General features: G+C 30.9%; 1 protein-coding gene across 3 annotated transcripts in view; it reads left to right on the top strand.

Annotated features, from left to right (window-relative positions):
- Nucleotides 1-14,555, top strand: part of LOC113519903 (neural cell adhesion molecule 1-like) — a 144,283-nt gene that overhangs the window by 37,593 nt on the left and 92,135 nt on the right. For all 3 annotated transcript variants that reach the window (XM_026905125.3, XM_031913169.2, XM_052900430.1), the window contains exon 3: nucleotides 10,553-10,694. In XM_026905125.3, coding sequence (XP_026760926.1) covers nucleotides 10,553-10,694 — 142 coding nt within the window. The remainder of the gene's footprint in view (nucleotides 1-10,552; nucleotides 10,695-14,555) is intronic.

Here is a 14,555-nt window from a genome sequence, read left to right on the forward strand (position 1 = left end):
ATAAAACAGAACATCTGTTCTATACTAACCGAGTAGGTATTGTTAAACGAGTAGGTCAACGCGCTACGTGTCTCCACAATAATTTTATTAATATTACCCCCAGAAGCCTGTCACGCGCGTAACCGCCGCTCGTATATCTTCAGAGTCTGAGAAAAAATATGATATATTGAGAGAACGAGAGACGTAAGAGCTTTTCTTAGCTTCCCTTAGCGGATTTTAGCGTTTTTTTAGTGTTCTTAAAACTCGTAGTTACATCGCAAGTGAAAAAGTTCATATCCCATTACATAAAGTAATTCAATTACACAGAAATTATTTTAAAACAATGTAAATTATACAAAAAATCCATTTTAACTTTAAACACTAGCTGAGATATCGAAAGCATAATGTGACAAACACTTTTCTGTATAATGACTTTTCAAAGATGCTTTAAAATGCAAAGTTGATGGATTAAGAAAATATCTATGTTCGTGATACTGATGATTGAGATATACGAGAGAACCATAGACGTCTTAGAATCAGACATCTAAATGTCTTATTGAGCAAATATAATACCATTTTTCGAAATATATAGCCACCCGAGTGACAAATTGAAATGAAAATAATCTCAGAGGGTGCATCTTCAATGCTTCCAAAAACAAAAAGAAATGCTGTGCTTACCCTAGTATCATAGCATCGACAGTTAACTCACAGTACAATTGTTTATATGCAACAATTTTCATTTTTTTTTACCGCAAAATTACATTTCTGTTTTGCCAAAAGTTGACTGGGAGAGAATGTTATATAGTATGAAGTCCGCCTTTTGAACCAGATATTTTTATTTGTAATGTGGTCAATAAAGAATAAATAAAAAAAAAATGAAATAGGTCAAAGAACAAATCAGCCCTCTGGGTAATGGTATAATGAATAAACTTGCAAGGAAAAAAGCTACCACTGGAACATATAGTCCTAGTAGTAACTTCTTTCCTTATTGTACTAACCTGAACTTATTGTATCCATTTCTCATAATCAAATCACTTCTCGATTTATAGTTAATCTAGAAATAGTCTTTAGTGCTTAATAAAATCGAACTAACCAGTACCAACACTGGGAAACTATTAAGCATTAAAGGGGCTTTGTTCACTAATTATACATTTCTTTCCTATATTATATATAAAAAGATATATAGCGGCTGAAGAGACACTTACTCATACATACATACATATCTGTCACCCCTGTCCACGCTTACCCGTGTACTGATAAAATATCAAAGCGTGGTCCACCAAAAGATCCTTGGCTTACCGAAATCCTTTACGGAAAATCCTACAGAAAAGATTAAATTTTATTATACCAGTTCCTTTACACCTTTTATATTAAAAATACCAATACGCACATAACATTTGTCATTTGAATTGAATTGCATTTGCTCTTTTATAACATAGAAAATACCCATACAAATGGAAAATTTTCTTGTACACTGTAAATAAATTTCAAATAGTAACTGTTGAGTTTCTTGTAGCTTCAACCTAGCAGATAACAACATTCCGAACCCAGAATAATAATCATACAAATATTGTAATTTAAATGGGCTTGTAAAACAAGTCTATATGAAGATAGATTATTTCTATACACGTCACCTGTAAGTTTCATTAATACAAATTTATGTATTATTAGTAAAATTGTTGATACTCCAATCCACATGTAGCCAAATTATACTTCTAACTCACATACGCCACAAAACCACTGCATGTCGTGACACATCGCTACCAGTCATAAGCCCACATTCGGCACCACAATAATGAGTGGCGCAATTCTTTAGTGCCCTCCAACACGACACAATCTGCGGGCACGTTATAGTCCACCATTATACAAGCGAACCCCCAATCTAATATAATTTATATTTCCGATACATTATCCGCGACATTCGCCGTCGTAACTGTAAGCATTGTCAGAACAGGTTTATTGTGAAATTATTCCAACACAAACGCGGCGGTGACATCGAAATAAAGGGGCGGGACCGATTTGGAATTTCATTTCTATGCTTATCTTAATGCGAGTAGGCGTTGTGTGGTACTTCGTAGGATTTCTGGTTTCCTTTTATTTTCGCCGGGCCATTTACGTTGAAGTTTGGCCCTGCTTTATGTAGTTTGTGTACTTAGTCGAACTTTTGTAATGTAGTTTGCTTACGTTCCACGCCCAGCATTAAAATTATATCCTTGATGTTGTTATACTTTGTTTCTAATGAACGTAAATACACAAAATTACACATATCGAACGCGTTCTAAAACGTTTCTAAAACGTTTGTTTTTTGTTTCTTTATATATATGTTTTTTCATGTTATTCCATAGAGTTATCACTCTTTCCAAGATATTTCAAACTAGATTTAATTCTCATCTATTTACGATTCTAATGAATGATTTAAAAATTAATCACTAAGTAGTTCTCGTCACTTTAGAAAAAAAAATTAAATAAACAACTTGCAATACCACAAACAACCTTGATTTTGTTTTTTTTTTTTTAGTTTTTAGTTGTATTGTAAGTAGTTATTATACTTTATCTAAGTTCATAGGCTTCCGTAAGCTACGGAAGAAGTTTATCTATACTTTTATACCATTATAGTAGTACGAATATTAATAAAATAAAAAATAATGGGAACACGTAATAGAGAAATCTTTTTAAGTCGATAAAACTTCCTACCTAATATTTTTTTTATTATTGCTGTTATTTTCTCTCTCATTTTTTTTTTTATATTCATTCAACCTTTTTTAAAATTCTTCGCTAATGCATGAAAAAATTAAAAAGTATTTCAACTACTTATTTAAATGTAAACAAGCTCTTTTAATTTCAATTACATTGGTGTTAATTTTAATCACCGGTTACATTGTAAACATTTCATTACATATTGTACTTCCATGCACGCTCAGTTTTTAATGAAAACCTAATATGATCTCTATTACCATATTAATAATACGTATCTCATTAACGGTTGCTATTTTGTAAACTGTTTAACTAATTAAGTATGCATCGTATTATAACTTTGATTAATCATCATAACGATCAGTTGGCATTGATTGGCTTTGTTATAAGTCAACAAGGGTAAAATTAAATTATACAAAATAAACAACCCGATCACGGTGGATTTCGTTTATTAGAAGCTTCCAACATCATTCATCATGTTTTAAATCTTCACACCTAGTAATATGTAAAATTTTGGACTTTACAAACAATGAAAGACGCTTTATCGTATAAAATATTTACTTTATAGCCATAAAATATTATACTGAGGTATTATATAAATTCTTAATTGAAATAGGAGTCGTATAAAAGAGACTCAGTGTAGGGATTATTTATATTAGATATTTTTTATATGAGTGTACGCCCACATTAAAAAAAAAACGAGATTATATCTTCTTCAATATTAAACTAATTCTGATTGATTAATGATTCATGTCCGATCGATAAGTTTTAACGAAATCAGTAGTCATCATCTAATGTTAATTTTAGATCCAGTACTATTTATTTATTATTAATATTTCATTTATATACGTCAATATATGGATTTTGTATTTACATATGCAGCTTTATCTATTTTATTTTAATATGGTGATAATGGAATGGTTATCCCGCCTGTACTATCGGTATATGCTGGCGGGGCATCAATGAGGGATGTTAGATAAGGATTGCAATGCAATGAAATCCGCAAAATTTAACAACAACTATTTTCAGGGAGAACCGCGTCCAGGTCGACCTGACAGGATAGGATATTGGACTAACAAAAGAGCTGTTAGCGCCCATTAGTAAGAAAGCCTGTCCCCCTTTATATCTATTTCAACTTTTAGCAGTCTTATATAGTCTAAGATCTCCAAAACACAATATTTTTAATTAACTATCGAACTATCGGTCTTCGCTGGGTATATTGTAGGACTGGTGACCTTCGCCTGCTGCGTTGGCCGCTGCGAACGACATTTCTAAAAACCCGATTCCGAACGTTCCAGGACATAAATATTCGAATATTGTCGATCGCGGACAAACGTTGGTCGCTTGCCGTTAGTGATAGATTCTTTTTAGTGACTTTATCATAAAAATGACAAAATAATGACACAATAAAATTTATTTCAAATGCAATCCTCAAAAATCTGCAAAAAATATCTGTTGTAATTATTTCAGACGTACTGTTTTTTTATCATAATTCCTTAACAAGCGCTACATAGTCAATGAAGCGTACGTACGGCATGCGGCGTAGCAGATTGTCTGTCGTAGAAGGCAAATTAAGCGAAGCGGCTACGGGAGTTGCAATGACGTCATCATTGATCATTTTCTTATTTTTTACGTGAGATGCCAAAACGTGCAGCGTAATCAGTGAAGCCCAGCAAATACGGCGTAACAGATTGTCTATCGTAGAAGCCGATCTACGCGAATGTCTACTCTAGTGGTAGTGATGTCATGGCTTAGCACTCATTTGATACAGACTCCATAATTTTAGGATGTTTTACGCACTTCTAAGTATCATAGTATCCTTTATTATAGAAGTTTTTTTTACTTTTTCAAGACTGCATCGTTCCAACGATTTACGTGATTCACTTGCTGCCTTATAGAATAAATACCCTTTATTCCTTTTTCTCAAATATGAATATAAAAAAAATAAAGAATAACATTTAAAAATTTAATGATATCAATTTTAAAGTATTATTCAAGACTGGCTTTTTCTAATTGATCGTGGGATCATGCCTTTTGTATTAAACCTTGTACATGGTTCAACGCAATACATAATTACAAAGGCATAATTTATTCATATTGCTGTGCACAGAAGAATTAATTTTTAATACTGTTTACTATAAAAATATTACAAATATCCCGTTGTTTCTTTACCACATACCTCACTCTATTACAAACCCATTCCCACTAGTATTAGAAAAATATCAATAATAATTTTAAGCATTTATAAATCTTTTATTCGTTCAATACTGTACGATGTATCTAACCAATTTGGTGCCCTACGGTGATCGTTAGTTTGAATAAATAATAAAGATAGTTTAGTTCAAGTACATCTTTTTCTTTCTACTGAAATTAACCTAATTCGTGGTTTTTAACATGGTATGTAATATCTTATAAACAATTATTTTTTTATTGTACATCAGCATTTTATCAACTGAATATACTCCAATATTTCTTGTTTATATTACGAGATCATAAATTAACAATTTACTTTCCTTTAAACACTTAAATACATAATCCTAAACATAATGTGTATCGCCATCTAGTCCTTAACTAAGCAAAGCTTGAACTATTGTTGTTAAGCATAACATTGTAACCGATGATCCAACCAAAATGAGAAAGTAAATGTGATATATTAAATACCGTACATTTTTCTATTTATTTGCTCCTAACGTTGCACGTTCAATTATATTTTCTATTATTCCTGTCTATGATTGACGGGTAGACAACATCATATAGTGTTAAGTCCGCCTTTTACACTGTCTAGTATATTAAGTAGTTCAATAAATAAATATATTTTAACTATCCCAGTTCTCTTAGTAAATTGATAATCGGCTGACACCTCGAGACAATGTAATCCATCTTTATTATAGTCTTCACACTGAGTAAATTGAAAATTCTTCCTAAGTATGACTGATGATGCACATTACTTGGCCCCAACATGGTGTGACAGTTTTTCCCGCGAAGAAAAGAGGATTATTTCGCGCGGTGAGGGAAACGGAACGTTTTCATATTACGCCTATTTATATTCATGCGCCCTTTATCGCCCAAGGAAAAGAAAGCTAAGAATCATAACCGTGTATACAGAGATACAATATTATTCACTTAGACGTTTTTGTTATTCGCGAAATACAATTTGGTAGGTAATGGAATCGTAATGTACTACTTAATTTACAGCTTTTTTATTGAATACAATATGAATAATGAAATAAATATACTCACGACTATAATCCTTAATGGAATGGGCGGATGAAACTAGTGGCATATTTATCGTGTCGACATTTCACCGAGCATATTAGAGTCCAATGTCACACGTTTAACCGAAATAATACGAAAATAAAATCTTTTTAATTACAAGCAGAAGTATAACTATTACTACTCGTAAGAGGACGGTGCTCTCTGATATCAAGAATTTCTAGGCTGCCCTCAGAAAAGTCTCACTTTTTCGCAATTAGTGCATTTAAAACAATAAAAATATCAGCAACCGAAAATTTTATATAGGTATATTTTTATACTAAAGCAAAATTCGTTATTCTTTATATATTATATAAAATATTTTTTATAAAGCAAATTATTTTATGATGACTTCCAAGTTGATATCTCCTGTACGTCTCTATTTTGAACTTGATCATCTCTTTCCTACATAATGGTCCTAATTATAATATTAACCACTCCTTTCTCTGCATCATAGGTTCAATCACTTGATATCCAGAATGTAACTAACTTAACCCACTTCTCCGAAAACATTCTAACTTTTTGCCTAGCTCACTTCTATTTCAGTTGTCTTTCTTCTTATATTTACTTACTTTTGCGACGAAATATTTTGATTTTTGATTAAAAACAAGCAACAATCAGCCAGGGAAAAAGCTGATGAATCATTAAAAAAGTTTAGACCTGTAGGCTTATTCCTTAGCGTTATACAAAAATATCTACCTATAGGACGACAATCGCATTTACATTGGTATTTTATCTTGATAAATATTAATTTATATGATATGCCATTGAACTGATTAAGTCAATTAAATGTGCAATTCTTATAGAAATGAATTTACATACTACGAGGTTTGTAAGCTTGTAAAAATGTGCCTACATCTTACTATAATATTTTAGTAAACAGAATATAAAGTGAACAGTTTATACTTACATAATTGTAAGTGGGTACTTCTAGACGCTGTAAAATCTACGGTTTTTGATTACAAAGACAAAGCTTGTTACCCAAGAGTCTCTAGAGCGTAAAGCATAAATGTATTGTGTCGACGATTTGGCGAGCCGAAATTAGTTTCCGTCTGTTATACTAAGGAGTTTATACAAGAATAACATGGCAGTGACTCGTCTAACTGCGACAAGATAAATAAATACAGAGCTATACTAAAAACAGTATAAAGCATAAGTGGAACAAGACAATACGGTAAATAAAAATATTAAGAATGTTATGAAATATCATATAACTACGAAAGATGTCAAATAATCTAATCTATTACGTCTTGTTACTAAAAAAAGAATACATACATACATATCTGCCACGCCTGTCTCTCATTAGGGAAGGCAGAATCAATGGTGATGATTCGATTCCAACTTTCGATTCTTCAACGTTCATCAATCTTTTCTTACACGCTCGCCTGTTACGGGTACTCTTAATTTGACCCTTTTTCAGCACATCGCCTATTTAGTTGACATATGTCTACCTAGAGCGGCCTCTACCGATATCTCCATTCATTCTTGCTTGATAAATCTCTTCCGTAATTCTTATTTCATCCACGCTCTCCAAATGACCAAACCAACGCAACAATCCCTTTTCGATTTTTGCCACTACATCGTTTTTCAGTCCATACTTCTTTCTAATCACACTATTTCTCACTATATCATTAAATGTAATACCATAATACATACTTCTCAGAGCTCTTATCTCTACAGCATTTATCTTACTTTCATGCTTCTTTTGCCATACCCATGATTCGCTTCCATACATGAGTGTTAACAATAATAATAGTGTAACATAATACAACAATGTGTACTAAATATATTGTTGTATTTTAATACATCGTTTCACTAATCTAAATCGAGTAAAATATGAAATTCTGTGATTTCATGGATCGTCAGGTATTCCATAAAATCGCTAGTTAGGTACTCTCATTTCCCTGTCTTCATTTCGTTTATTTATATATTTTTAAATCAGTTCACTTATATACGAGTAACAACTTGAACTACAAATAATGTGCAATCATTTATGTCGGCTTTTATCACATTTTATTGAGTTGGAAACTAGTTAGGTATACTCAAATTTAAAACGGGAATAACGCCAACATAAATACTTACACTAATTATAATTCAATTTTCGATTTAATAGACTACTTTTGATACGAGATTTTTATATACAAACCTTAGTGGTTTAAATGATACTGTTAAATCATGTACTTTTCTGTATTTTTTACAATAATAAAGTTAAAAAATCATACATTTTAGGAAATTAGGTGTTATTTTGCGAAAGTCTATATTTGTGATTAATTTATTAGGATTATTTTGTCCAATTCCGCTACTATTAGTATACATGTGTTAGATATTTATTGAAGTTATATTAATTTTCTTAAACATCTTGTGTTTTAATGTGTACCAACATTTATTAATAAAAATCAGACTAACTAAATATTCTAAAACGTTAAAATTATTATTATACCAAATTTGGTAATAAATTATTCTTGTAATGTATATAAAACATTAATTTATATTTAAATTAATTTTATAATTATTTATTGTCATAATACTTAAATAAAAAGTAATGAAATTGTAAGAACACGTGGTCTCGCTGACTTGTTCACTCGAATTCGGCCCTTTAGATATAAAAGATTGTTATTTGGGTTTGGTTGGAGACACTTCTTGTCCAACCGTTGAACAGAGCGGAGCTCCCTGACATATCAAGAGTAAACAAGTATAGTAAACCACGTGGTCATTATATAAAATATATCGCAATTATTGTTGATAGAAGTCCTAAAGAAGCTATAATTAAATAAATGTCAATGGATTAACAGAAGTTGGGTATTTATGTTATATTATTTGTTACATATCAAACAGAAAGTAAAATAAATAAATACATGATTTAATAGTATTATATCTAAATTAAATGAACTGTAAGTACTTGTGCTTCATTTCTATTTATCACTAAGAAGCTTACAACCTTTATATTGCTAAAGAATATATTATATCATATATACATATAAAGTTAGAATTACGTAATTTTTTATTATACAACTTAAAATGGCAAACAAGCTGACGGCCCACTTGATGGAAAGTGGTAACCGTCGCCTATAGACATGAGCAGTAGCATGGACATAACAGAGTATACTGTTTCGCCCATGATACCCCCATGCGTTGCCATTCCTTAGGACTTGGGTGTTATTCCTCTGTACCCTGTTAATTCAGACCATATCCCACCCTTCAAACCGAAACACAGTCATGCAAACGCAACTGCTTTACGATTGAAACACGAATGGGACAGAGGTATTCAAGCAAATGACTGCCAACATTTGAGGATTGACCGCTGTTATTATTAGTAGAAGTCCTAACTTAAATTTATATGTATACATACATATACCTACTAACGCATAAATTGCATACATTGCCTAATAAGTTTACCTTTTTCGTTAGCTTACAAAGGCAAGTAACATTGTCAAAAGGAAAAAGCAACGAGAACTGTGCTTTGCCAGTATTCATTAGTAATCGCCAAAAAGGTCAATATAGCTAAATTTTCTTTCAGACTCATTTTGTACTTATTAGCTACAAATCATGACTTTGCGTGACTTAGGTTAAACAGTGTCCTATAATTATTAAGTTAATCTACAATTTGATCCATTTGTATATCAAATTCCATTTTTACAAACTTTCTTACAAAAAATATACTAACATGTTCCACGACACATAAACGGTCGATAAAACATTAGGTACCTACTGAATAATAAATATTTAAACATCCAAGTGTCGTTACAAATAGTAAAATAATATTATATTTTTTTTAATTTTATAATAACGACTCTAGTCTTCAGAAATGGTAACATATAAAGTATCATGGGAACATATGATTTTTGTGATGTCTGAGATACTTTGATCATAAACGTAGTCAGGTTCCAGTTTTTACCATATAAATTGACAACTTGTTTATTATTACATAACATACGACATGTAGACCTTTATATCTTGCTTAACATCTTATTCATCATCATATCGGCCATTAACTGTCCACCGCTGAACACAGCCTTCTCTATTAGCGGAATTTTGCGAGTAGTTGCTACGCTCGGCACGCGGCTTGACAACCACAGTTAGGCTTTTGTGATGTTTTAAGAGGGATGCTGCTGCCCATCTCTCGACCACTCAATTCCCTTAGCCGCCTCTTACGACACCTACGGAAAAGGAAGGGGTCGCCTATTCCATGCTAGGATCATACGGCGGCATAAACGCCTTATTATCAATAATTAAATAATTTACTTTAGTTTATCGTCTAAGAACTCATTAAACAGTCAATAATAGATCAGTAGTCGATAAGACTCCCGTGTTAGTCCCATTTATTTAAATGTTGTAAGCGAAGAACTTGTTAGGGAGGAAATCTATATGTAAATATATAACATTTACAATGTAAAGCATCATACGAAACAATTGTACGATATCTCCGAAACCTCGTGTATTTTATTGGTACGTTTACAATGGATCTCTTTTTTTAGGAGAACAATATATAAAAAAATATACAATATACTTTTCATAGAAATAAATAAATAAATAGATAAGGGGTATCATCACAATACAATGCAACTCATTGGCAAGAAGAAACCGCAAGAAATCTTATTTTTCTACATAATAATTTCTTTTGTTCCAGTATCGACCGTGGACGTGGACGCGGTACTTGGCCGGACGGCGTCATTACCGTGTGACGTCACACCAGATACCAACGAAGACCGTGTCTATATGGTGCTATGGTTCAGGGCCGGGAAGGCCACCGGAGGAAAACCTATTTACAGGTAACTATTAATTCAAAACACCATTATTATATAAATACCATCACAGAAGTTAATAATAGTAAATACAGTTATTTTTTTTAGTTATTTGACTTTATCCACGTGCATCAATGTACAATGTACTAAAACTAAATATACTAAAACAGAATATAACCTACCTCTCTACTCCTACCTACTCTAAATTTTATAGAAATCCATTCAGCTGTTTAACCTGGTTTAATTAAATAATTAACATTCAAATATCTTTATAAACATACACATTTATAATATTAGCAGAACTATTAAAATAACCTCTTGGAAAGTATTTTGATAATTGTTTCTGTTTTATATCATTTTTATTTGCATTTTAATTACTATTTATATGCCAATATTTAATTACCAAATAAATTGTGCTTAGTTAAAATTCTTACTACATTTATTAACTCTCGAATAAATTATAATTTCATGCCCATTTTAAACGTCTTTTCAATCCCTAAATACAAAACTAGTAAAACAATATAAAATAAATAGGTATTAAAATATGTAGTAGTTTTTAATAAATTACCTATTTCCTTACTATTATTCATTGCAAACTGGAATTTCTACATTATTATGGATTATTATTTACACATATTAGTCCAATAAACCTTTTTACTCATAATTATTTTTACCTTATTACAAGTATTTATATTTATTTCTGTATATGTTCAAATAAATATCTTCATATTTCATATAACAACAATAATAATATTTATTGCCGTCTTTACATGTATTAATAAATACATAGTTAAATACCCGTATGTCTGGCAATAGGTCTATTTTATTATTATTATTTCCGCCATTACTGTTCACTGCTGGACATAAGCCTTCTCCATAATGGGAGCTTTGCCAATAGTTGTCACGCCTGGCATACGGGTAGGCAACCGCAATTAGGCTTTAGATGTTTTAAAGGAGGGCGCTGCCGCTCATCCCTCGCCCTCCCTTAGTCGCCTCTTAAGACGCCCATGGGAAAGGAAGGGGTGACCCATTCTATGCCGAGACACTCACGGTGGATAATTATATACATATATATACAATAGTTAATATTTCCTTCCAGGGCACGTAATAAACTAACAAATAATATATAAACTTTATTAATTAAGCATACACGTACGATCAGTATACAATGATTTTGCTTTGAAATATGTACCCACCTATCAATAATCTGGCTAGACCTGGCCTTTCAGTCTGTCATACATAAATACGGGACTTGACATATTTCCTTTGTTTGATAAATCCCGGCAATAGATTTGAACGCTGAATTTACATGAATAGCCATATCTATACAGGAATATACATGTATATGTAATATACAGAAATTACATAATATATTACTGGGATACATTTGTAACCATACCATTTTATCGTTATACTAATCTTTAGCTTTTTTACTGGGTATTTCTCCAAAATTAAAATAAGACAATTGTCCTTTTTTTTTTCATTATTTTGTATAAATACGTCTACAATATTTTTTTATCAATTTTTCTATCTTATCCTGATATAATTATTAATATATATTTATTTGACTCTATATTACACAAAAAACATAAAAATAAACAATGACATATGAACAATTTAAATGAAATACAGTAGCATAAAGTTCAGATTAAAATATATACATAAAGGTACAAAAACCCGGTCTTATCGCTAGGGCATTATCTTACATACAACCTTTGGTTAAAGGAGAACATATATATTAGATATCTGTCAAAAGTATCTCATTATTACCTATATTTTAAGAGTTTTTTTTTATGCTAGAAAAACGAAAACGAGATAATGGTAAAGGATTTTTTTTCCATACAGAAAATATTCTTTATTTGGACACTACACAAAGTCTGAATATGTATTGACAAGTTTCCAAGTTTAGACATATGAATTTTTAAGTTTTTAACGTTTTTACTTTTTTTAAAAATTCTTATACTTCGTATAATTATAATAACAAGAAATTATGAATCGGCAATCATATGTTGACTTAATCATTATTACTAAGTCATAATTCCGAACTTTTCTCAGTTGATGCAGGTGGCTCAGAACCTTATGGCAATCTATGGGAGAAACCTATGTTCAGCAGTGGACAGATATCAGCTGATATGATAACTATACACAAGAGACACCATAAATAATATGTATATACAGGGAGAGACTTTATATGAAAGCATACTGCAGAGCATGCTAGACTTCTTTCTGCCGTTAGACATTTGTACTCGCATGGCTGTGTTTCAGTCTGAAATTTTAAGGATGGAATATGGTAGTAAAATAACAGGGTACGGGGGTATAAAATGATCTTCAGCAATGGTAATATATGAAGGGATACCGCGGGTGAGTCATAGTATATTTTTGATGGCCTTGATACTGTTCATGACTATAAACGATGACTACCACTAAGCAACAGGTAGGCCAGAATTACTTGTGCTGTTTTTACTTTCATTAAAAAAAGAATTAGTAGAATAGAATAGAATAGAATAGAATTTTATTGCTAACTGTGTACATACATATAGCAGTAACCATTGCTTTGGATTTGACATCAGTATCAACAGTTATACCCTATCGGGCATGCAACGATTGAAGAACAGGTAATTATATTAATATCGAAACATTCAAATACTATTACCATTACTTGATTACAAATAAATATGAAATATTATACAATACAATTAACAAGACAAAGAATAATCATAACCAAATAAAAATAAAATAGACATACATGTCAATTATTATTAATTATTAATTTAATGACTTATGATATAATAATAACAATCCGAAGCAATAAAGAACATAGCATTAACAAAGAACCCTACCATACACATCCCCCATTAATAAGTTGTAACACTTATCTGCACTTAATTACAACGGGCAGTAGCCTGCAGCCGGAGATAAGCTGAGCTCAAGACATTAATCATTTGACAAATTTATGTGATTCCACCGAGAGATTTGTCTGTTTTGGATGAAGTACGGTGTTATGTATTGTAATATTGTGAAATTTATTTAACATATTGACAGTGAGTTACTATAAAGCTTGGTCATCTTTCCCTTTCATTTTAATGTGGATAAAAATGTATTGTTAAAAAATTCCAAATATAATATTAGTTTAAAAAGGATTAACCTAACCTTTGCAATGTTCGCCATTATGAAATTATCTTTACTAACATATTTTTGTTGCGATAGAGATTTGGATGACTTTTATAATACATATATTCGATATGTGAATTACGTTATTTCAAACTAAATTTCAATTATTGATCTATATAAAATAGTCTATACTTGAAATTGCTGCTATAGAATAACAGATATAAAAGTCTTTGTAAATATAATTTTTCCATTTACAACAGAAAATTTATTCAGTTTTCTGTTGTAAATGGGAAAATTACATAGGTTAGAATGGAAATGAAAGAAAGCAAATATTGCTTATTTATATTCGCATCATATTTATGTAAAATAATTATATATATTTTTAATAACTTAATAAAAATAATTCCTAAATATCAGATAGTTAAACTACAAACTTAAAAACTTTTATGTCCAGAAAGCCAAGAGGTCGTAAAATTCAAATTTTATTGTTGTTAATATCGAAATGGGGTTTGGCACGCTACCATAAATAGTTATTTCAAATTCTTGTGTGTTCTTTGTATGAGTTAAAGTTGTAACTAGGTACACATTATTTTATTACATATTAACTTTCACCGGCGTCTTTGTTCGTGTGACTGAGATCATAACGAATCTAGATCTTACTCTTTCCCATATAGTACATATATATCAAATTTCATAGTGGTTAGTTAAACTGTTAAAACGCTACAATGTAAAAAACAAAATCACTTTCACATGTACAATTTTAGTATTTATTTTTAT

The sequence above is a fragment of the Galleria mellonella genome, unplaced genomic scaffold (genome assembly GCF_026898425.1).
Source record: "Galleria mellonella isolate WM207_F2 unplaced genomic scaffold, CSIRO_AGI_GalMel_v1 utg65, whole genome shotgun sequence".
In the NCBI taxonomy this organism is placed as follows: domain Eukaryota; kingdom Metazoa; phylum Arthropoda; class Insecta; order Lepidoptera; family Pyralidae; genus Galleria; species Galleria mellonella.